The sequence below is a fragment of the Podarcis pityusensis genome (assembly GCF_964106645.2).
Source record: "Podarcis pityusensis genome assembly, chromosome: 13".
Classification (NCBI taxonomy): Eukaryota; Metazoa; Chordata; class Lepidosauria; order Squamata; family Lacertidae; genus Podarcis; species Podarcis pityusensis.
In genome coordinates this window covers 44,156,699-44,181,805 of record NC_138038.1, presented here as the reverse complement: position 1 = coordinate 44,181,805, position 25,107 = coordinate 44,156,699, and the positions used below count along the sequence as shown (strand labels likewise).

Here is a 25,107-nt window from a genome sequence, read left to right as displayed (position 1 = left end):
AAAGGGTTACTTAAAGGGATAGTCTGTATCTGGTGCTCAGCAGCAAACTCCTTACTCATGAAATTGCAGGAGCTGCCTGAGTCCAATAGCGCCTTTATCTTTAGTGGGTGTCCGTTAGGCAGCTCTAGTAACACCTCTATCACTAGGGCGGGTTTAGGAGGTTCCGGCGTGGGCACTTTCACTGCTCTTTGGCCTGGCTGCTGTGCCCTGACGGTGGCAGCCAGGCGTTGGCTTTTACTTGCTCCGGTACCTTTTCCTCCCTCTCCCCAACAGCTCCCGCCATTCCTTGCCATTCCTTCCTTTGGGGGCAGACTCTGGCAAAATGACCTGGCTGTTGGCAGAGATAACATTTCTTGGCGCCCTTCCCCTCCTTCTTCCGCTCTTCACTGGGCTTTGAAACTGCGCGCGCGCGCGCTGTTCCAATTTCCATCGGCTCTCCCGGCGGGAACGGTGGCTCTGGAATCTCTGGAATGCGAAGCTCCCTCCAACGTTCCCCCTTCCCTTCCCGCCTCTCCAAGGCTCTCGCCTCTTGGCACGCTCCTATGGTCAGCGCTGATTTGGTCAGCTGGTCCATAGATTCCGCCCTGGGCGCCCGGGAAAGTTCGTCTTTCACAGCCGAAGAAAGCCCTTCTTCAAAGAGCATTTGAATGGGTTCCGCCGATAGATCCCACCCCAATTTATGGATCAACATGGTAAACTCAGTCCAGTACTCACGAACAGATCGGCTCCCCTGTTTGCACGCCATTAACTGTCTGCGTACCACTCCCTGCTCAATATCGCTGGAAAACATCAGATCCATGGCACGAAAAAACTTCCTCGTGTCCTTCAGGATGTCATTATTCGTTGCCATCAGGGGCCTCACCCAGTCTTTCGCCCCCTTTTCGAGATGCCCAATCACAAAAGCCACCCGCGATTCCTCGTCGGGAAAGTCATCAAACTGCAGATTAAGGGCATATTGCATCTCTGTCCTAAAGGCATGATAGTCCTTGGGCTCCCCCCCATACTTCTGTACCAATCCTGGAAACTTTCTGGCGAGCGGGGTGGTTTTCCCCTTCTCTGCATCTTGAGCCCTCCTCTCCTCGAGCCTCGCCATCTGCAGCGCTAGCTGGACCTCCAACGCCCGGTACCTTTCTTCCAGGCTTGGACCCGCTCCAGCTCCTGCTTCTCCGGTTCCGGCTGGGTTGCTCATGATGCCTTCTCCTGCACAAGCTGCTCACGGAGACTGTTGGAATGCTGTGATGGGACGATGAGCTGCTTGTGTGTAAAATCCAAGTCCCTCAGAGTTTGGTCAAGTTTGCAAACCTCTGTCTGTAACGGAGCCCCTTAAACATGGCTCCGTCAGTCGCTGGCAGATTCCGACAGTGGTTGCTTTCGGAATCGCTTCCAACATAAAAGCTCCTTAACGGAAACACGTCTTCTGGACTCTCTGCGTGACAGTTTCCGGCGAGGAGTGGGTGTCCCTACAGGAGGTCCTGAAACCTCCCCACTGTTTTCGCTGGAAGTGTCTCTGAGCCATCCCTCCAGCTCACTTTCCCTCAGCTCACCTCCTCTCCCCCTACTGGTTCCCTCTTCAGCTGCTGAGTCTCTCCCAACCTGTGTGAGCCCTTTCACCTCCCTTCCTTCCGATGGCAGTTCCCTGACAGTTATGCATGGAATTTAACATTTCCTATATGGAGAAACTATGTTTATAGTGATCCTCTTCCATATTCTTAGAACAACAGATACTGCATAATGAAATCAGAGAAATATTACAGCTGGAATCTTGGAAACAAGAGGGGTGATTTTTATAGGATTTTAACCCTGTCCCCAAAATCCTTGTTCTTAGAGAAAAGACAATCACTCCTATTACCTCCTCCCCCCTAAAATTTTTAGTGCTGTCTTCAGGACAAAACAATCTTGGGGTGGAGCTACACTAGTGATTTATAACGGTAACATGCATTATTAAAATGTGACACCACAGCAGTGAGCCACTGGCAATGGGAAACTGCATTAAACATCATGGAACGTTATATTTAATAACGTTTCAAAGATCAATATAGATAAAGTGATGGAAAATCTTTACATTACAGGTAAAGTCACATTTTCATGTTATACCCACTAGAAAGCTAATATAATTTCTTCATACTGGCAGCTTTTACTGAGACAGCAGGGAGATTATTGTTAATAGTAGAATAAAACAGAGCAAATCCCATTGCCGATTTGCTCAGAAGTTTCTAAAATGACTTTTATATGCTAATATGGCATATAAAAAATATAATATGGCATGTCTCTCACCCTTCTCATCTGAGAACATCCCACGAGGACATGGATCACAATCATAACAACAAAACTTCTTCCCCTCCTTCTTTTTCTTCTCATAACCAGGATGGCAGTTGGCATTACATAAGGAAACGGGTGGCACCTATCCAAAGGGACACGAAGGGGTTAATATTAAGAAAATGTTTTAGGGGATTCAGGTAACATCAGGTGATCTATCAGTAAACACAAGGGTCAGAAATGTTAAATGTAGGAACCATATGTGCTGAGGCAGCACATGTTGTTTAGTCGTTTAGTCGTGTCTGACTTTTCGTGACCCCATGGACCAGAGCACGCCAGGCACTTCTGTCTTCCACTGCCTCACACAGTTTGGTCAAACTCATGTTGGTAGCTTCGAGAACACTGTCCAACCATCTCATCCTCTGTCGTCCCCTTCTCCTTGTGGCCTCAATCTTTCCCAACATCAGGGTCTTTTCCAGGGAGTCTTCTTTTCTCATGAGGTGGCCAAAATATTGGAGCCTCAGCTTCAGGATCTGTCCTTCCAGTGAGCACTCAGGGCTGATTTCCTTAAGAATGGATAGGTTTGATCTTCTTGCAGTCCATGGGACTCTCAAGAGTCTCCTCCAGCACCATAATTGAAAAGCATCAATTCTTTGACTATTAGCCTTCTTTATGGTCCAGCTCTCACTTCCATACATCACTACTGGGAAAACCATAGCTTTAACTATACGGACCTTTGTTGGCAAGGTGATGTCTCTGCTTTTTAAGATGCTGTAGGTTTGCTTTTCTCCCAAGAAGAAGGCGTCTTTTAATTTCGTGACTGCTGTCACCATCTGCAGTGATCATGGAGCCCAAGAAAGTAAAATCTCTCACTGCCTCCATTTCTTCCCCTTCTATTTGCCAGGAGGTGATGGGCCCAGTGACCATGATCTTAGTTTTTTTGATGTTGAGCTTCAGACCATATTTTGCGCTATGTACATCCCTGCTTCTATCATTCCAACTCAACATTAGAGTCTCAAGCAGCATCAGAAAAACTCTAGAAGATTACAATGTTCATTCACAATGATACAGTCAGCTTAGCATTCTATCTAATGCTACTAACCGGAAAGCTATCAACAAACAAGCATGTTGGACAACACTCTCTGATAGCCATTGGTCCTTCTTGGTGTGACATGTCTTCTGTGCATATTGCTCTTTGGTTCATTTGTTTATTTATTAATAAAATTATTAGGAGCAGCATTATTAGTAGTGGCAGTAGTAGTTGGGCAGCACTTCCCTTTTCACCTCATGTGGCAAAACTACATGCTCTCCCACCTGTGGGCAGTGATTTCCTTACCTGAGTGAAGACTCTGTGCCATTGGATTCCGTTCCCATTAATGGTGAGCTCTTTGCCAGGAGGGGCCTGAGGATCCAGTCTTCCAACTTTGACCCTGACATAGGAATTATTTGGGAAAGTGACCAGGTTTGTAATATCAAATCCACCTGCTAATTCCCCATGTTCATTGAATGTAATTTCATCCCCAGCACTGTTGTTGAATGCAAGCCTCTGCAGGAATGAGTGCAGCTAGGTGGAAAGAGAATCAAAAGGTCTATGAAGTGTTGTAATAGTGTTACTAAGATAATTTATGGGGTCATGAAGAGTCGGATACAACTAGACAACTGAAGAACAACAACAAAATAATTCAATAGTTTTCCTGGGAGAATTTAAGATCTTTTCCTGGCTCTGTTTGTTTGGGTTACCATGGAAGCCAGACATTTTTATGCATATTATCTGATGATAAGAAACTACAGAAAGCCACAAGCACTGGCACCATCTCTCTGGGGCTCTGAGTTCCCAGGCACCCACAAAATTTTCAATGAGGGGGCCATGCTGGAAGGGCTCTGGCAGGCCCTCCTGCTGCTGTGATGGGCTCCATCACTGCCACCTGCTGCAGCAGTGGGCTCCTAAGGAGCAATGGGTGGGGTTGATGGAGCCCCTTACAATCTCTGAAGGCTATTGGGAGATGCCTTAGAGAGCCCTCTGAATGGCTGGGGCTCCTGCCAGTGTGTGACATCACATGCAGCGCATGACATCACATATGCACGCCAGACACCCACAATGTGGGGCAGAACATGGTGCACTTGGCCACAATGGTCATTTCAGGCTGCTTGAGATACACTACATGTGGCCAATTTATGCCATTAACCTCATACAAGAAATTTTCTAATTCAGTGGTTCCCTTTTAGGGGTCTGGGGCACCATCCCAGCACCATCCCCTGCCAGGGTACTCACTTATCTTTTTAATTACACAGGGTAAACCTTCCAACCTCAGCTTGCAACCAATACCTGCTTGGTGGCAAGAGAAAAACTTGTGAAAGAGTCGCTGGATGCCAAGTGAGGTGGGACTGGGAGGAAAACCTCTGACACAGTTTCTTAGGGCTCTTGCAATTGGTGGGGTGTGGGGTAGGGAGAGAGCACAAAAGGTTTTCTGCACAGGGTGGGTTCACATGCTTATCCTAAATATATATATGTGTAGGGATCCCTTCCTCTTGCTCTCTACATTTTAACTGAAGAGAACTTCTAATTGCTTTTAACGATTATCAAGTTTAAAGGACTATTCCACTGCCTGTAAGGAGGGTTTTCAGTGAATCTTGTCTTATGAGTTGGGGATTCATCTCATCTTGGAAGTCTAAAAAGGGTTTAATGTGTTTTTAACATTTTGTTGGGAGCTGCCCAGAGTGGCTGAGGCAACTGAGCCAGACGGGTGGCGCACATATAAAAACATAATAAAATATCATACATTAAAAACTTCCCAATACAAGGCATTGGCAGGGTGTCAGATCACTCTTTTCCCTAGACTGAGAGAATGGTGAAAAGAAATAAAGTGAAAAAATAAATTGGGATAAAGTGACATTTGCAGCTATCGTCAAAAGTTGCAAAAACAAAGAAGCACGGGACTGAGTGAGGGACAAACTTTTGGAATAACATCAGGATATCAGCTACGTGCAAGGCATGACAGATAGCAGTAACAACTGGTAAAAATAGACATAATGTTTTATAAGGACAGGAAGAAACAACATGGACATATTAAATGTCACATACAGGAAGAATAAGGATGCATGAGAACTTCACTTGTAGACTAATAAATCACTAAATGTGTTAATACGAATAGAAGTTATCAGTATTGCATCTGTTGTATAAGGGATTACTATTATGACTGGAATATAATTGAAATTAATAAGATTTTGGAGCGCAGAAGTAAAGTAAATCGTCAAAGCATCAATTCTAACACACAGAGGGCCACCTAAATTATGTATTTGTGTATTTGAATCGATATTAGGAATTGTGTTGCAATTTGGCATTGATATAATGAGGCTATTATTGGATCATTGTAATTGAAAACTAATTGAAAAAATTACAAAAAAACCTTATTGATACAGGGCTGCATTCAGATGTCTACTAAAAGCTTTGTAGTTCTTTATTTCCTTGACATCTGAAGGGAGAGCGTTCCACAGGGAGGGTGTCACTACCAAGAAGGCCCTCTGTCTGGTTCCTGGTTTGACAGATATATTCATAAATAGATAGATAGAGATAAATACATAGATATAGGTTTAGAAGCTGCTGGAAACATCGTAATTTGTTCATTTGTACTAAAATAAAATAAAATTTGTCTCCGCTCCAACTAAATCTTTGTCATTTTTGCATGGTAAAATCACAGATTTTATTATCTATTTTCCTGTATACTTAAAATCCTTTGCTTATTCTGGGCTACCCCACATTTTCTCCAAAAAATCGCTTTGCAGTTATCACAATTTTCAAAAGCAGGGGTCCAGAGGGTCCTCAGTAATTAGCTAATTCGGAACCACTGGTCTAATTAAATGCCAGCTGAAATACTGGAACAGTGCCAGTTCTAAATGTTTAAATTTTTAGGAAAAAAATTAACTTGTCAAGTAGTTGCTGCTAGTGTGTCACTTATGAAAGTCTGTGTAATCTAATGTCTGCTTAATATCATTATAGGAAATGTTCGGTAGATTTATTGTTTTATTGTTCGGCGCCCAGCCATGCTTCCCCTGGGAGCCTCTGTAGCTTCTGTTTACGCAGTGTGGCTTTCGAGCGGTCGTAAAGCAATTAGCAGAATTACACAGCATCACTGTGTCGAAAAAGCAGTGAACAAGTCCCACACGTTTCTTCTGTCCTAATATCCCTTTATTTGCTCAAAAGTAGCATATTTACAATCGATAACAGCCATCAGATTCAAGCTGCATCTTCTCCCTCTTTCGTTTTTCACTTAGCTCACAGCATTCCAAAGCTGCTTTCATCACGTCCTGGCGTACTTCCCTTGTACGCACCTCCTCTCAGGCTTGAGGCACAGAAGGTTAACCCTTCACTACACCCAACACCCCCTCTTGCCTCACGCCTGAGGGGAGAATCGACCCTTGGTCGTCCCAAACCCAGACCTTCACAAAACTCCCCATGTCTTTGGAAGGTGAGTGGCTTCGTGAACCAATCAGCTAGGTTCTTGGCAGAGGGACAATACTTCAGCGCAACTAATCCCTCCTGAACACTCTGGCACACATTCCAAAAGCAAATGTCTAGGTGTTTAGTTCTAGCCTTGAACTGACCTGACTCTGCCAAACGCAGGCATGGTTGATTGTCCTTGAAAACACGTATCGGTAGGCAATCCACTTCGCAGAGTTCCTGCACTAAGCAAGCATAGAACTCTACTTCTCTGCACACCTCTGAAAGAGCACTGAACTCAGCCTCAGTGGATGAGAGCACTATAAGACTTTGCTTCTTGGACCTCCATCCAACTACTGAGTTTCCAAACTTCACCACTAGGCCAGACACAGACTTGCGATCCTCAAGATTAGCCCAATCCAAGTCCACAAAGCAAGTCAGTTTGACTTCTCCTTGTGCTGGCAACCTAAGACAAAAGTCTTTGGTCTCCTGCAAATACCTCAGAACTCTCTTGATGCCATTCCAGGCTTGCACACTAGGGTTTGAAGCTTCCCTGCTGAGCAGATTGACAGAAAACGCTATATCAGGTCTGCTCCACTGGGACAGGTACAACAAAGTCCCTAGGGCTGACTGAAACACTTCAGTATTTCCGAACGCAGCGCATTCTACTTGCTGGCTGTCCTTCACAAAACTAGTCTCCATAGGACTTCTCACTCCTGCACAATCACTCATCCTCATTTTCTGAAGCAATTGCTTGATTTTACCTCTCTGGCTGAGCAAAAAGCTTCCATCCTGTGCACGCTCAACACTGACACCTAGATAGGTTTTGACAGCACCAAGCTGTTTAAGCTTGAACCGTTTACCTAGGTCTTCGGCAAACTTCTCCACCTGTTCATCTGTCTCTGAGAAAAACAACAAGTCATCAACCCAAATCTGCAAATACTCTTGTGTTGCCCCTGATCCTCTCAGATAAAAGCAACTATCAGCAACACTTCTCCTGAAACCTAGCTCCTCTAAGGCTTCATTCAGGCACATGTTCCAGTTTCTAGCAGATTGACGTAATCCATAGATGGATTTGTGCAATCTCCACACAACATCCTTCCTTAAGTTCTCAAACCCCGGAGGAGGAATCATGTACAGCTCCTCCTGGAGATCTGAGTTAAGGTAGGCAACATCCACATCAAAGTGGTTTACCTTCCAGCCTCTCTGTGCTGCACAAGCTAAAAGCGTTCTCAGAGTCTCCACTCGTGACGTTGGCGAATACACCTCCGTGAAGTGTATTCCCTTCCTCTGAGTAAATCCTCGAGCAACTAACCTGGCTTTATACTGCGGCTCTCCTGCGTCAGTGGGTTTCAAGCGGTAAACCCATCTGGAACTCACAGCCTGCTTCCCCGGTGGCAACTCTGTGAGTGAGAACACACCTAGATCTTTCATGGACTTCATCTCTTTGTCCATTGCTCTGTGCCACTTATCTGCTTCTTCCTCAGGTAAACTCTGAATATCCTCGAAGGATTCAGGTTCACATCTGGCTGAACCTACCCAGACGCTAGAAGCGTCGTACCGATCAGGAGGCCTCCTTGTCCTCGCTGATCTCCTCAGTGTGAATCCTGGTGACCCTGCTGCTTCACTGGGTCCAGCTAAATCATCCTCAACTTCAGTGTCTTCCCCCTCTGACCTGCTGCGCCACTTGAGCCTTACAGCTGGTCCAGCAGGTGAAGAAGGCTCACTCTTTGGCTCAAACTTGACACTTGCCTGAGGAGGTGTTCTAGGTTCCCCCCTCTGAGGGATCCTGAGCTGTCCCTGCCTTGGACTCCGCCCCTGTGGTGGACCCTGTTGCTCTGGACCATGGTCCCCAGCACCAAGTTCCTCTTCCTCCTCAACGTCTGAGTCATAGAACTGCTGTGGAAAATCTGCATGAATTAATTCAAAGGGTTGTGTGGTCTGCCTCTCTGACTTTGGATAGGAGCATGTCACAATTTCTGCCTGTTTACATGCATTGCAATCTAAAAATTTGTCACAAACATTAAATTTGCACCCTTGCGTCAGCTCTGGTGCTTTCTGGAGATATCTCCAATTCAAATGGGTGAAGCGTCGGTGCCAAATATGTAAACAACCATGGTGGGGCGCTACATTTACACACTGGTCCTTCGCATCTTCGGTGTCATCCTCTCCTGTGGAAAAAGGCACATTTACAGCAAACAAATTGCCTTTAGACTGCACTGTGTACACGTGTTTCCCATCCTTGGAAACCTCACATTTTGTACCTGCAAAAGAGACATGATAACCATCAGCGAGTAGATCATGCACACTTAACAAACAGTTAGTTAAACCGGGCACTGCAAAAGCTTTGACTTCATGCTTAAGAAAGGGACAGAAGAAGAAGCCTGTCTCTGTTAGTCTTCTTCTACTTCCATCTGCGATCGTCACAAATTTCTCAGTTTTTACTGTCCTGCAATTTCTCAAAAGACCAGGAGATGGCACCAACGAGTTTGTGGCACCACTGTCGATTATTACAGTGAGAAAGTCTTGTTGTTGACATTCCTGGGTCGCCAGGGCAACAATCTCCTTGCTACCCCCCTCCTTGGGGCTTCTGCAGATGTCCTCTCTGGTTGTCACGGCAACAGACTTCCCCCTGGCAGGAAGACTTGCCCACGACCTTCACAGCTTCCGTAGATGCACCTCTCTCAGTTGCCATGGAGACTGGACTTGTCTTGGCGTTCTCACACAACTCCACAGCTCTTATCTCTACTTGCTGCAGGTGGCCGGCCTTGAAGCCTCCAGCACGGCTAGGCTTCAGCTCTTGGCATAAACAACTCTTGGCAGCTTTTGGAGAAATAGGCATCTCTGAGCTTTCACTGCTCACTGCCCCCCCACCTCTCACGGGGCCTCCAGGACGTTTTCCTGCACCCCCTCTGATGGGTAAAGGGCTCCCAACACTTGGCCTCTCTCCAGGTTCCTCACACAGACACGTTGCAGCATCCACACAGCTCCCAGGCTCAGCAAAAACACCAGCAGCATTGCCAGCAACAGCAACAGTCCCTTCGCCCCCCTGTGGGGGCTCCCAGCTCCTCCCAGCTGTGTATCGACTCTCAAAAATGTGGCCAGCGCCATCTTGCCTCTCCCTTTCGGATGCAGCCACTTCTCGGCCCTTGATACCACCCCAGCTCCACAAGCTTCTCGGAGTGCTAACCAAGTGGCCTCTGGCCATCTTGCACCCAGGACAACTGGCACCAGTTGAGCATCCACATTTTCTGCCAAAAAGCAAGCACACGCTTCTCAACTTCACTTTGCTCTGCAGCCCTCTTAGCCTCTGCTTTCCCAGCTGCAATCTGTGGGGGCTGTACTACGTCCCAAAGCTGCTCCCCCACCAGCAAAAGCTCCACTTGAAAGCTCCACTGCAGCCAATTTTGGCTGTTCAGTTTCTGACACGGCAGTTTAAACTCAAAGCCATATCCATGGGGCTGAGCCATTGCCTCCCTTCCCTTCTGTTGGCCTTTGCAAGAGCAGCCGATAATACTCACTCTGCAGCCAAACCGGGCACTCCGGACGACGTGGCTCCCACCTCCCACTCCGTCAGCCTCCTCCAATCTGCCCTTTGAAGTCTTGGCAGTCGATCAAGCTGACGTTCAGTCCATTTTTCAGTCTTCCAAGCCCTTTCTCACACGCTGCACGTTGACACATAACCTTGTTCGGTAGATTTATTGCTTTATTGTTCGGTGCCCAGCCACGCTTCCCCTGGGAGCCTCTGTAGCTTCTGTTTACGCAGTGTGGCTTTCGAGTGGTCGTAAAGCAATTAGCAGAATTATACAGCGTCACTGTGTCGAAAAAGCAGTGAACAAGTCCCACACGTTTCTTCTGTCCTAATATCCCTTTATTTGCTCAAAAGTAGCATATTTACAATCGATAACAGCCATCAGATTCAAGCTGCATCTTCTCCCTCTGTTTGCAGCTACGCAACAAAAACTGCTTTCGTTTTTCACTCAGCTCACAGCATTCCAAGGCTGCTTTCGTCAGTGTCCTGGCGTACTTCCCTTGTACACACCTCCTCTCAGGCTTGAGGCACAGAAGGTTAACCCTACACTACACCCAACAGGAAATAAAATAATTTAAGGTTAATCTTTGATGTATTTATTACTTTAATTATTTACTTATAGATGACTGCCAACTCTCATTATATTATCAATACAGTGCAGAACACTGAATACTAGGTGAACACTTTATAAGAGGAAACATTACCTTCCAAGGCTCTACATTCTGAGAAGAGAGTCTGTCTCCACCTTTTGTCCTTTTGCGGATGGCTTCAGATGAGTACCTAATATGTAAGGCATGTGCCAGAGCATAGACAGCGTTATAGATACTGTAGCTGTGGCCGGTCATGCTCATTTCAAAAAATGGTGCAGGAAGGCTCTCCAACAACTCTTCTCCAGTACATGTGTCTGCTGGCCCAGTGGAATTTGAAAGTGAACAAACAAATGCTTGTTCCCAGAAATCGCTGAAAAAACCATCTGCATCTGCCCACGAAGGCTTTACACTCCTTAGAAAGTCTGAGAAGTCTTGAATCTCCTTGGAGTGAATCGCAAAGGAGATAGCACCATGGAACATTTGTATATTAACTTTCACCATTTTTTAAAAATAATATAATATGAAATCAATTTGGGCTGTTGTAATCCATACTTTTCCTCCAGGTTGTTTCCTCTTAGATGGAGGCAATATCAGCTGGATTACATTCCTTACCTCTATGGTACTTGATAGCCATATAATAGATGCACTTTCTCCATATATGACAATTGCATTTGCTCTGCTTGCCATGAAAGCTGGGGACAAAAGCCTTGTTTCATCCAACATATCAGCTATGTTACCCGTGAAATGCAGATGGTATTCAATTTTTTCAGTGAATTCTGAACAGATTCCATTCTGGAAAAGCATTGGTTCAATGATCTGCAAGAAACGTTCTCCAGCTTCATTATTTGGAGTGATGAGCCCGACCCATTTCCATCCGAAATGCAGAAGTAACTGGATAATTCCCTTGTACTGAAGATCTTCATTGGGGACCATGCGGTAGAAGGAAGCAACTTTGATTTGATCATTTGTGGCTGGTTCAAATGAACCATATGAAATCTGAAAAAGGAAAAAGCCAAACCTTTCCAAGTGGAAACAAGAATTCACAATGCACCCATTTTCTGAGTATAAATCCTGTATATCCCATATTTACTAATCTTACAGAGGGTCAAACCCCATTACATAAAAAGAATATTTCTCAATTATTTTTGTAGATATTAATTCCTATTATGGGAGTCATCACAGCTGCATACTTGTACACAAGGATTCTCTCCAAGAACAGGAGAGCTTTGCCTTCAACAATACTCCAAAGTGGAACTGGAGAAATACAAGCAATTTATCATATTCTTTTGGTTTATAATCTTTATAGCACTTGTAGGAAGAGGTTGGTGTCATATCTACTAAGAACACTCGTTGGTGGATATCTTGGAAATCCTGTACATTTCCTGAATATTATACATTTTATTCTTCTGTGACCACAATAAACCATATCCCATGAAAGTAAAATACCAGCAAAAATTAAGGCAACTAATATGAAGTCAAGTAATGCAGCAGAACAACACCATATTAATAAGAATACATCCATCCCCAAATGCCAGAAAGATAACAAGAATTTTGTTTTTGATTAGCCTTTGAAGGTGGACAGTACTAAACATCACCATACCTATAAAAGAGGGGATCTTATGATTCCTAGGGAGAAGGACATTGTTGTCCCAAGTTATTTATGGCTTTGTAAGTCAGCTTCATCACTACGAAGTGGGACTGGTATACCTCTCATGCAACTAGGGCAGTGCTTTCAGGAATAATGTAATGTGAACCCATTAAGGTGCCCCATTCATCCAACTGGAACTTTTTGAACAATCTTTCATTAAATATATTATACACACATTCTTTAGAACCTGGGTCCTTTCATGTACATTGTTGGGTATTAATATTATACCCCCCATACCCATCTATTGCAACCCGTTTTCCTTTTCCATTTTACCACTTCATATTATCCATAAACAGATTCCTAGTGAAAGAAGAAAAGTGTGAACAATGGCATGAAATAACCATTTTTCAATACCCATATTCTACCTGTGGAATCTTGTGAAGACCTAAGATGTCTGCCATGGATGAGGAAGTGTCAGAGCTAAGTCCCCCAATGACTCCTACTACATTTTTCTGAATGCCACATATGTAGTTGGGGACAAAGTGATGAGATTTAAAGAGCAGATCCAGAGTGTTTCGGTAGGTCATCCTTGAATCAAAATAGCTATCATAGATGTGGAATCCAAGAGTGGCATTGGGCAAGATCTTGGGATTCTCATTGATCTCATCAACAGCAAAAACCAAGGCGAGGATGTGTGGGTAGAACTTTGTCATCACTCTGCAAATAAAGTATGTTACCATTTTATGGGGTATTCAACAGTGTACAACACTTAGATCTGAGGGATACAACTGCCTCAATTAAATCATGTTGGAAATAGGGAAATTGTTTTGTGCCTTTAGAGTTACTGTTTGGATCTCTCTTCCATCTGACTCACTTTGTTTGACAACATAGCTTGAGAAATGATTTTCAGTTTTTATAACCATGTTGCTTTTCATCACTAGAGCCATGCACAGTTATTTAAATCAATACTATAGCTAGGTAGTAAACTACAATCCCTTTGTCAGTTCTTTTTCCTAGCAATGCAAACTGTTCTGAAATGAAAATAAAGGAATTGAAAATGAAATGAAATGAAAATAAAGGAATTGGCAGCTGCGATTTTGAATATAAAAAATGGCAAGTGATGATCTGGCAGTGAAGATTGTAAAATGGCTCTCATCCTATTATTACTACATGCATTTGAAGCTTGTCCCTGATTGTTTTCAATGTGCTTTAGACATGAATTCAATTTTATACCATCCTTCAACACAGCGGCTCAAGCTGGATACAACAGCTCTCCTCTCTCCCCTTACATACTCATGAAAGCCCCACATTGTAGTTGGCCAAGAAAATGGAGATTTGAACCCAGATCTCCCCGATGCAAGTCTGCCATGCTAAATTACTGTGGGCAGGAGGACCAATGGCTAGAAAGCAAGTGGTGGTGATGTGAAACTGAATCAGCTCAAACATGGCTAAGGTTTCATTTTGCACCTGGAACGTGGAAGGGAAGGGGCAGTGGTGATGACAGCTTACTTCTTCACTACAATTGTGTCTACAACTAGCTGTCCGGAAGAACTTTTCAATGTTGAATATACGTTTGTTATCTGGCCAAGAGAAGATTTCTCTTATAACGTTAGCAGCCTGCTATTATAACTTTAAAAACACTTTAGGGATGGAATCAATCAGATTTGGAGTTGCATACCATGATTAAGGGGGATACGGGTGGCGCTCGTGGTTTAAACCACTGTGCCACTTGGACTTGATGATCGGAAAGTTGGCAGTTCGAGGCCCACCATGACGGGGTGAGCTCCAGTTGTTTGGTCCCAGCTCCTGCTAACCTAGAAGTTCGAAAGCACGCACTGCAAGTACATAAATAGGTACCACTCCGTTGGAAAGGTTAATGGTATTTCTGTGCTCTGCTCTGGCTTTGCCAGAAGCGGCTTAGTCATGTTGGCCACATTACCCAGAAAAACTGTCTGCGAAAGCCGACAAACGCTGGCTCCCTTGGCCTGTAAAGCGAGGTGAGCGCCGCAACCCCAAAGTTGTTCACGACTGGACTTAACTGTCAGGGGTCCCTTTACCTTTACCATGATTAAAGCCAGTCAAATGGTATGCAGTGCGCCCTCTGTTCCATTTTTGCTAGATCACTTTAAATTATTGTGGCCGGAGGATGTAGTCAATGCACTTGAAGAAATGAAGCTGCCAAATTGACCCTTGCCCAGCTTATGGAAGGAAACGCAAGGTTCAGGTAGAGTCCTAGAGCTCCCCACCTCGTTCCCAAAGCTGGAAAAGTGCTAACTAGGTTTTGGGAAGTAGACAGGAGGATTCTGCACCTTATCAGAGCCCATGCCTCTTTCTCAAAGCCCAGCGCCTTGCTTACCAGGTTTTGAGACAGCACTCACATGGCTTGTACCCAATGCGTGGCCACTTCTCGCAGAACCCTAATGCCGCTTCTGTGACTTGGGAGGTCTAGCGAGTGATCAGTACTTCATTGGAGGATGGAGAGATACCATGTATCTTGGAGCAGGTTATGGCGTAGCCCCTCTTTCAGAGTACTGCTCTAAACTAAGAGTAGAATAGTCTTATAAAATCTTACTATTGGGTTTAATCTTACTTTGGGTTTCAAAGTGAACCAAGTGCTTTATAGTCAGCTATAAATGTAGAAAGAATAAATGAAATGATCTTAAGAGCTGTTTACTTACAGTGGGTTGGGAATAAAGACCTGAGATGGGTGTTCATGGAAGGAAATGCTGGGGAATATGTAACGGATATGAGACACTATCCCACCAATGGTAAGGTCACCTTGTTCATACCATTCATGTGGAATATGCACAGGATTATTTCTGCTGCAAACAACAGTGTGCACTTGGGGCACCATATTGGGAAACAGCAAGAGAAGAAGCAGCAACCACATCCTCATCACAAATATCCTTCTACACCTGGAGATTTGTAACCACTGACTCTGCCAATTCTGTACTTAAAGAGGCAGGTATCCACCTTCCCATTAACTTCGGCACTGTCACAAAAAATTCATTGAATGCTATAATTTGAATTCTAACCAATACAATGCAAAACCAAAAGCTGGCCTCACCTTTCCTCCCTTACCTTAGTTGTCAATGGAACACTGGGGTGCTTTTAATCATTTCAGGTTTCAGATTTCATTTTTTATTTCCCATTCTGCCTTCTAGAGCTTTTCCAGGTGAATTAATTACCATAATTTTAATAATTACAGAGGAGATAATCACTTTTGCAATATATTTGGATTCTATGCTTCATAATCAGTAGGTGAATTTCTGAAGTAAACATATCTGTCACATAACAGAATCAAAGGTTAGGAATCTCTAAGGGCATCTTGTCCTATCTGCTTGCTAATGTAGGACATCCAGAACTATAAACAAAGAAAAAGAAAAATACCCCACCTGTAGGCAGGCGTCCATCTTTTCCCAAAAAATCCATCTATCAAAATGTGTTTTGAGGTGAGCCAACTGCATCCTTTCCCCATTTGTCTAATTTCCTACTGCTATTGGCCCTGACACTCTCTGACATATGTAACATTGATTCCAGTTGCTGGATCTTGGAAACAACAATGGAAAAACAAGCTGGTCTCTGATCGTAATAAATTATTGATTGATTGACAATGATGGAAAAGGTCCAAAGCATATCAGTATATAGAGACCCTGGATAATACAGCCTCTATACTTTTGAAAGAACATTTATATACTGTTTGAAGCTGAGTGACATGCTTGGGAATGCCCCAGTGTCAGGGCCTGGCTGGACGAGGAAGAGTAGTGGCAGCCAGTGGCCCAGGAGGGACCTGAGTTGGAAGGAGACTTTGAACCAGGTTCAGACTGGTGGGACAGAGAGAAATCACCAGCGGAGAGTGAAGGTGAAAGGCTTTTTTTTTTTTTAAAATAATATTTATTAAAAGTTTCAGGATTACAGAAAAGAAGAAAAAATAGGAAACAACACTACAATACATAAAAAAGAAGAAAAACAAAACAAAACAAAACAAAACATAAAAACCAATACAACAATACAACAAAAAGAAAAAAATACACAAATCCCATATTGCATATCTTTAACTTCCATTTGCTTGTTTCATTGACCTCCTCACACCTCCCTTTTTGTATTCTAGTTTAATTAGTTATTTCAGCAAACTCTTTCCATCTTTCTCAATTTTTATTGAATAATTTATCTTAACAATTTAACCTATTAATTAACTCAGCGAATCCTTTCCATCTTTCCCCATATTCTGTTATTCAAATTGCCTTGATTTATTTAACCTTATCTTACCGTAAAATACCTTAGAGCTTGAAACTTAATACTCATTTATACGTGACTCCTTATATCATTTCTACTAAAGCCATATAGTTTCATTCCAACATTTTCCCTAATATTCATTAATTTTAGGCTAATTCCCTAAATAAAAATTTTTCTTTATAAATTTTCTTCCAATCTTCATCCAACGTCTCTTCTTCCTGGTCTCGGGTCATGCCAGTCCTTACTGTCCATTCCATCTAGTCCATCAACCTGGTAATCTTATGTCCGAGGCTCTTAAGTCTCTTCCATGTCCCTTCTGCAGATCTTCTTCTTCTTGTTTATACCTGCACTTTTCCTTGTCTTTTGTTGGTCTCTTTCTTAATTTCTTTCCTTTCTCATTGAGGAGTAGGTCTCTGGGAGATTCCAGCCCAAAATTATCTCCATCTCCCTTCATCAAACCAGCCCATTCCCCACAGTTCCACTCCCCACAGTCATCAATGTAATCCAAAAAATATTTAAGAGCATATTTCAAAGTCCCTCCGAAGTTAAGAACCTCCTCAGCTCCAGACTCCCCCTGGCCCACTCCAACTTCAATCTTCAAAAACAGCGGCTTATGCTCCTGCAGGGCCTCGGATCTCTCCATTTGTATTATTTGAGGTGCAACCGCAACCTCCTCCATTATCTTCTGCACTTGCACTTGCCCAATCAATACAGGTTCCTGAGTTGGTCCCTGAATGATTTCTGTATCAGTATTCCCTGTTTGTCCGCAGTTACTGACCACAACAGTCATCAAATCCGTTTTCTCATTCATCAAATCCATCTTCTCATGCATCTGTTCCAACAAAGCACTTGTCTTGCATAAAGCAAGCACCAAAACTTCCTCCCAGCACATTTTTATTCAAGGTCAAAGGACTGGTCCCACGATCTTAATCTCACAGCTGTAAAGTCCCCAAGTAGACTGCAGCAACAATTTAACAAGCTCCCTCTAGAGGAGACAATTTCTATTTGTATCCATCTTTTTAAGGCAAGTCCAACAAAGGAAAATTACTTTCATTTTTCAGATATTTTGTTTCTTTAGAATGCAAAAGGCAACATTGGAATCAGTTTATTTCTCTTTTTTAGCTATCTGTCAAAGTGTTCCATTCACAGTCAATGAACATCTCCAACAATTTCTGTCTCTGACACCCCGTTCCCAGGTTTGAGACGGTGGAAACTTGTCTTTCTTTACTCCCTCCCCTGCAGGCTTAAACAGTCAAAGCCCCCCCCCTTTTCTCCTGCTTCCAAGGGGGTTTTAGTGGTTATAAATGAAGGAAATTTAGACTTTTATAAACGACTTTCCAGGCTTTAGCTTACAAGGTTTTTGCTTCAGTCTATTTACAAAAAGCGAAAGGCGGACTTCCTGTTTTGAACCTTCCCGCTTCGGTGCCAAATTAGGATATTTCTTGATCCAATTTTCCGTTTCTACTCACGGGTACTTGTTTTAAATCCAATTGTCCACAGGAAAAAGTCAGCGCTCTCCGGCAATGGCTGTGCGGCTTCACTCCATGAAAGTAGCAATCAGTTCGCAGCACCGCGCCGCTCACCCCACTTCACTCCAGAGCCCCGAAATGGGGTTCCCTGTGAGTAGGGGAGGCGCTCCTGGTGCCCTGCCGAACCCCACGTTCCCAGGCTTCCTCCGCCTGGGATTTCTAGCGGGTCCCCACCTTCGCCGCGGCGGGAAGACCCAGTTTCCACGGAGCCAGTTCCTCCAGTCGGTGGAACTCCGCCATTCGCCGATGGCGCTAACCCGGAAGTTCGAGTGAAGGTGAAAGGCTTGAGGGAACCAGAGATGCTTATAGAGAAGGAGTAGGGGTTGTGTCTTCTGGTCTGCAATACAGTACTGATTTGTCTGCCGAGCTGGCAGCTTCCCACACTTTTTCAAATACCCTCCCTTGTGGCATGTTCCCTCAGCCTCCTCTCCTCTGCCCTCTCCTTGCTGCTGCCGCCACCACGCCTAGTCTCTAAGCTGCCCCCTACCCCTCCTAACACTGCCCCATGGGGGCTTTGGAAGCACCCTCTGGTCAGCCCCAGAGGCACCATTCACCTGAGGAGCTTGTAGCCAAGGCTGTGCAAATCTTTGGGAGGCCGAGTCACAAGAGGGCATCAGAGGAGGGAGGAAAGGAAAGAGGAAGAGAGGCCAGTGTTGACTGTGGCACCCCTGACCATCATTCAAGGCACTCCAGGATGCCACAGCACACTGGCTGAAAACCACTAGTTCAAGACATCTCTCTCTTACTCTGGTCGGAAGCATAAATGCAGAAGACTGTCAGCGTGGCCCATCAGTGCAAGACAGTTATATGCACTGTTATGCCATCCAGATGTTTCTGGACTACAGTTGCCATCATCCTTGATAATAATGGTCTGTTGTAAGCTGGTGGGAGCTGTTGTTCAGCAACATCTGGAGGGCCATAGATTAACTACCCCTGGTGCAAATAATAGCATGGTGTAGAATAAAGTTCCATCTCTAGGGTGGTATTTATCTGCCACTGCTATTATTTATTATTATTATTATTATTATTATTATTATTATTATTATTTATACACCACCTAATAAACAGAGGTCTCAGGGTGTTTCACAAAGAAGACCACAACATATAAAATCACCTTAGAGCCTGGAGGAGTGTCTACGGCAAGTTGAGTCACTTCCATCTGATTTTCAGTTCAGAACACTTTTAAATGTTCTCCTTCAACATATTATGAACAATGTAAATGAATACATACATAAATGTAGGGGCTTCAAAATGAATCACCCAAAACATGATCCATGATTTAATGGAACTACTGTCGCCATGAAATTGTCATGTTCCACTCATTTCTTAAAATAATCAGTATATGTAGGGGAATGGTTGGGGTGGTATTTAACATTGTGTCAGTTCTGCTTTGGTTTGTGAGTTGTGATGATAGAAGCTGCAAACTGAATCTTGAGAGTGGCAGTGGGCAAGAAATCTTTGGCTGTTATCACTGGATTCTTCGCTTGTTCTTCATCCTTATCTAAACATAAAGTTAGTATCTTTATTGCCTGCCTCCCTTCTTTTACCTGCCCTTACTTTTTGAAATGGCTCAGTGAGGTTTTCTAGCCTGATGCTGGCATCCACACACTGACTGATGCCCCTCTCCACAGTGACCCTGGATCATTCTGCTTCATCTAATCCAACCTGCTGCAATTCATTGCTGTCCAACAGGAACTTGATAGATGCCCAGCTCACCCAAAATCGGCACATTCTGGCATGGAGCATGGTCAAATCTGGTGCACAGCCCTGCTGGATAGACTAATGGAGTCAGTATAAGGCAGCTTCTTAAGTTCTTGTGTTCTTCTTCTTCTCTTCTCTCTGCACCCCATCATCGCCTCAGGAGAGGTTCAGGCCTCTTGGGAAGATAAGAGGGCCTCTCTTTGGATGCAGGAGAAGAAGAGTAAGGGGACGTGTACGCATTCAAGTGGTTGGTTATCATCCATAGTTTCTTTCATACATGTAATCCCTGTTCATTGAAATCTCATAAGCAGCTATGCTGGACATCAAGAACATAAATGATAAGACAATCCATTCTGTTATTTTGATCATTTCAGGTAACTTCCTTTCTTGAAAAACCACAGGGAAATTACCATGCCAACAGGTCTAGAGTGTAAATATAGAAATGACAAACTATTCAGTTATTTACATCTTTCGCCGTATCAGCTGCTCTCTGTTATTCAGCTCAGGCCTCACCACAATAATGTAGCATTTAGGGGAAAAGATGCAACCCAGCAGCCCAGCACTGGAAGCCAAGATGGAGAAGATCTCCACAGCCACCATGTATTTTCCTCTGGTGCTCAAGTATGTGGGAATGAAGGAGAACCAAACACTGCAGAAGACCAGCATGCTGAAGGTGATGAACTTGGCTTCATTGAAGCTGTCCGGCAACTTCCGGGCTAAGAAGGCCACAGTGAAGCTGATCATGGCCAGGAAGCCCATATAGCCTAAAACACAATAGAACATGAGAACTGACCCCTCATTGCATAAGAATATAATTTCTTCACTGCTTGAATGCATGTCCACATCTGGGAATGGGGCAGAGGTTGCCAGCCAGAAGACACAGAGTCCCACTTGAACAATGGAGCCGGAAAGGACAATGGAATAAGCCAGTTTTTTGCCTACCCACTTCCTGATCGTGGAATCTGGCTTTGTAGCCATGAATGCCAAAACCACTGAAATAGTCTTGGCCAAGATGCTAGAGAGGGCCACAGAGAAGACAATGCCAAAAGCCGTTTGTCGGAGTGGGCAAGTTGTCTTATTAGGCATTCCAATGAACACCAAGGAGCAGAGGAAACACAAGAGGAGGGAGATGAGGAGAATGTAAGTGAGGCTTCTGTTGTTGGCTTTGACGATGGCAGTGTTCCGGTGCTTAATGAAAATGCCAAGTACCATAGCTGTGATCAGAGAGAATAAAAGTGCAGAGAAAGTTGAAACCATGGCCAAAGTTTCACCAAAGCCTAGGACATTTGTTTTCTTGGGAATGCACTCATTCTGCTCTTCATTTGGATATTGATCCGGAGGACATCTTGCACAGGTTTCCAACCCTGAAAAAAGGTTGCATGACAATTGGAAACAATCCAGAATATGCTTAAGAGTGTGCTTTGTTTTTTAAAAAATCAGGAGACCCCTTACCATAGTGCTCCACCAAGGAAAATGTTTCAAAACTTCTAGTTCAAATGCTTGTGCCCTTGATGATTTGAAAATAAAGTTATGTATGAAATCTTACATTTCCTATATGGAGAAACTATTATTTTGGTGGTCCTCCTCCATTTTCTTAGAACCACAGATACTTCATAATGAAATCAGAGAAATATTATAGCTGAAATCTTGGAAGCAAGAGAGGTGATTTTTATAGGATTTTAACAGTGTCCCCAAAGAGCTTTGGTCTCAGAGAAAAAACCGCCACTTCTATTCCATCCTCACTTCCCCAAAACTTTAGTGTTGCCTTCCAGGACAAAATGTATGTACAATGGTACCTCGGGTTAAGAACTTATTTCATTCTGGAGGTCCATTCTTAACCCGAAACTGTTCTTAACCTGAGGCACCTCTTTAGCTAATGGGGCCTCGCACTGCCTCCATGCTGCCGCCACCACGCGATTTCTGTTTTCATCCTGAAGCAAAGTTCTTAACCTGAGGTACTATTTTTGGGTTAGCAGAGTCTGTAACCTGAAGCGTCTGTAACCCGAGGTACCACTGTATGAAATTTATGTCTTGTCGCATCAAAAGTGACTTGAGGTGAAGCTACACTAGTGGCTAATAAAGTTAAAATGCATTATTAAAATGTGACACCACAGCAGTCAGCCACCAGCAATGGGAAACTGCATTAAACATTATGGAACATTATATTTCATAACGTTTAAAAGATCAATGTAGACACAGTGATGGAAAATCTTTACGTTACAGATAAAGTCACATTCTGATGGTTTACTCCCTAGAAGGTTAAGATAATTTCTTCATAGTGGCAGTTTTTACTGAGACTGAAGGGAAACTGATATACTATTTTTAATAAACAATATAAATTGAGTCCATACAGAGCAAACCCCATTGCCCATTTGTTCATAATTTACTAAAATAACTTGTACATGCTAATATGGCATCTCTCACCCTTCTCATTTGAGAACATCCCATGAGAACATGGATCACAAGCATAACAACAGAACTTCTTCCCCTCCTTCTTTTTCTTCTCATAACCAGGACGGCAATTGGCATTACATAAGGAAAGGGGTGGCACCTATCCAAAGGGACACAAAGGGATTAATATTAAGAAATTGTTTTAGGGATAACATCAGGTGATCTATCCGTAATTAGGAGGGCCAGAAATGTTAACTGTAGGATCCATATGTGCCCAGGTGCCACATACCTTGGGAGAAAAAGCTACAGTTCATTTTTTTAAAAAAATTATTGACTATTTTCACATAACAAATTATTCCAACAATTGTATTTTCCCCAATTTCCCCCATCTCCCCCACATACCCCCTCCCCCTCCCCCATACGACTTCCCTCAGTTCCTCTTTCTGATTTGTTAACACATATTATTCTCTGCATGTTATAAAAATGTAAAAATCTATAAATTATCCATCTATTATATTAACAAATATATTTGTGTTTGTTTTTTCAAAACCTGCCAAGGATCCAATTCATTTTGTTGTTTCTTTAAGTACTTTGTAAAATGTTCCCATTCTTCTTTAAAGTCACAGTTGTCCTTATTGCGCAGTTTCTGCGTCAACTTTGCCAGTTCCGCATAGTCCATCAATTTCTCTTGCTACTCTTCTTTTCTTGGGGTTTCTTCATTCTTCCATCCTTGTGCTATTAAGACTCTTGCCGCCGTTGTTGCATACATAAATATGTTCTTCACTTTCCTTGGCAGGTCTTTTCCTACAATTCCTAACAAAAATGCTTCTGGCTTTTTCTTCTTCTTCAAATGTTAGTTTAAACATTTTCTTCAACTCATTATATATCATTTCCCAAAATTTTTTAATTTCTCTACAATCCCACCACATATGATAGAAAGTCGCTTCTTTTTCTTTACGTTTCCAACATATGTTTGAGCCAGTTTTATACATTCTTGCTATCTGTACTGGTGCTATGTACCATCTATACATCATTTTCATGTAGTTTTCTTTCAATAAAGAATTATCTGTAAATTTTAAATTAGTTTTCCACAATCTTTCCCAATCTTCAAAAAATATATTATGACCTATAACTTGTGCCCATTGGATCATGACTGATTTCACCTCCTCATCTTTTGTCTCCCATTCTACCCTTGTCTCCCATTCTACCCTTAAGTAGCTTTACCTTCCCTGCCACAACTTCCTTTTGAAATCTAGATATCGTATAACTAAATCATTTCTTATTGTCTTCACTTTTAAAAGGTGGATTAGCCAATCAAGTGGCAAGAAGTTTTGTTTGTTTGCTTTTTGGGGGATTGATTTATTATATTCTTTTTTTAAATTATATTTGGATAACCCAAAGTTGGAATAGCCAGACAAGTGGCAGAAGTGTATTTAAGTGTCTAATTCGGAAAAAGAAAATGTCACATTCACAGAAAAAAGCAAGTGAAGGAGCGACGCCTGGGGAAAGGAAGAGTTCAAGACAAGAAACAGAGCTTAAAGGGGATATATTAAAAATGTTTGCTGAAATAAAAAAAGATATAAAACAAAGTGAGAAAAATATAGAGTCAAAATTGGAACAGATGGATAAAAAAATAGAGGTGACGGTAAATGAACTGAAGGGACAAATAAAGGATATAACAAAAAGAATGCAGAGTTTGGAGGAGGGGATGAAGAGGGCAAAAATGGAGGTGAAAGAAGTGAAAGAAGTAAAAAGCGAAGAAGAAAAAATTAAGTTGGGGTGTCAGAAATTAATAAGTACCAAGAGAAATTATGGGATGCGATTGCTATGAATGAATTGAGGCAAAGAGAGGTAAATTTAAGGTTTAGGGCTGTGCCTGAAACTCAAGGTGAGAAGATTAAGGAGAAATTTATATCAGAGATAGCCCAATGGTTAGAAATGCAAATAGAAGAGGTGGCCAAAACAGTTCAAAAGGCATTCCGAATTAAGATTAGAACTACCAAAGCAAAGAAATCTCCAGGTGATTGTTTACTTATTTTTAAAGACAGAGAAATGGCGTTTGCCGATGATTTGGTATTAACAGTGGAAGAACCATTATCAAGTGTTAAGGAGGTATTAGAGGAAATAGAACAGTTTGGCCAAATGGCAGGTTTTAAATTGAATAAGAAAAAACCTAAAGTAATTGCTAAAAATATGAAACAAGAATTGATAGAAACATTGCAGCAACAAATAGGTATAGAAGTGGTAAAGAAAGTTAAATATTTGGGAATTTGGTTAACTCCCAAAAATATTGATTTATTTCAAAATAATTATGTACCAATGTAGAACAGAATTAAAAGAGATCTAGAGGGGAAGACTGAAGTTGTCATTTTGGGGAAGGATTTCAACGATAAAGATGAGCGTGCTTCCGAAAATGTTATTTCTGTTTCAGATGATTCCAGTAATTAAAGGAGTTGCAATCTTTAAAGAATGGCAAAAGACAATTTCAAGGTATATCTGGCAGGGTAAGAAGCCAAGAATACAATTTAAGTTACTAACGGATGCTAAAGAAAGAGGGGGCTTCGCCCTGCCGATTTGAAATTGTACTATGAAGCAGCATGTCTTTGTTGGTTGAAGGAATGGATAAAACTAGAAGATACAGAATTGTTAGATTTAGAAGGATTTGATAATAGATTTGGTTGGCACGCGTATTTATGGTATGATAAGAAAAAAATCCATAAAGGATTTGGAAACCACATATTTTGAAGATCTCTTATAGATGTTTGGGATAGGTATAAAAACCTATTGGAACAAAAAATAACACATTGGTTGTCTCCTTTAGAAGTGATGAGTGTTACAAAAGTCAA

The 25,107-nt window shown here is 42.7% G+C and overlaps 2 protein-coding genes across 2 annotated transcripts in view; both read right to left on the bottom strand.

The window, feature by feature from the left end:
* Nucleotides 1–10,775, bottom strand: part of LOC308461100 (vomeronasal type-2 receptor 26-like) — a 34,121-nt gene extending 23,346 nt beyond the window's left edge. Inside the window, exons 1-3 of the mRNA XM_080977725.1 lie at nucleotides 10,216–10,775; nucleotides 3,593–3,820; nucleotides 2,275–2,401 (exon numbers count right to left, since the gene is read on the bottom strand). Coding sequence (XP_080833851.1) covers nucleotides 2,275–2,401; nucleotides 3,593–3,693 — 228 coding nt within the window. The 5' untranslated portion in view covers nucleotides 3,694–3,820; nucleotides 10,216–10,775. The remainder of the gene's footprint in view (nucleotides 1–2,274; nucleotides 2,402–3,592; nucleotides 3,821–10,215) is intronic.
* The window catches only part of LOC308461902 (vomeronasal type-2 receptor 26-like), a gene marked incomplete at its 3' end in the record, with an annotated part of 32,303 nt that continues 17,075 nt past the window's right edge, over nucleotides 9,880–25,107 (bottom strand). Inside the window, exons 6-10 of the mRNA XM_080979070.1 lie at nucleotides 22,295–22,421; nucleotides 20,664–21,234; nucleotides 12,830–13,121; nucleotides 11,429–11,812; nucleotides 9,880–9,945 (exon numbers count right to left, since the gene is read on the bottom strand). Coding sequence (XP_080835196.1) covers nucleotides 9,880–9,945; nucleotides 11,429–11,812; nucleotides 12,830–13,121; nucleotides 20,664–21,234; nucleotides 22,295–22,421 — 1,440 coding nt within the window. The remainder of the gene's footprint in view (nucleotides 9,946–11,428; nucleotides 11,813–12,829; nucleotides 13,122–20,663; nucleotides 21,235–22,294; nucleotides 22,422–25,107) is intronic.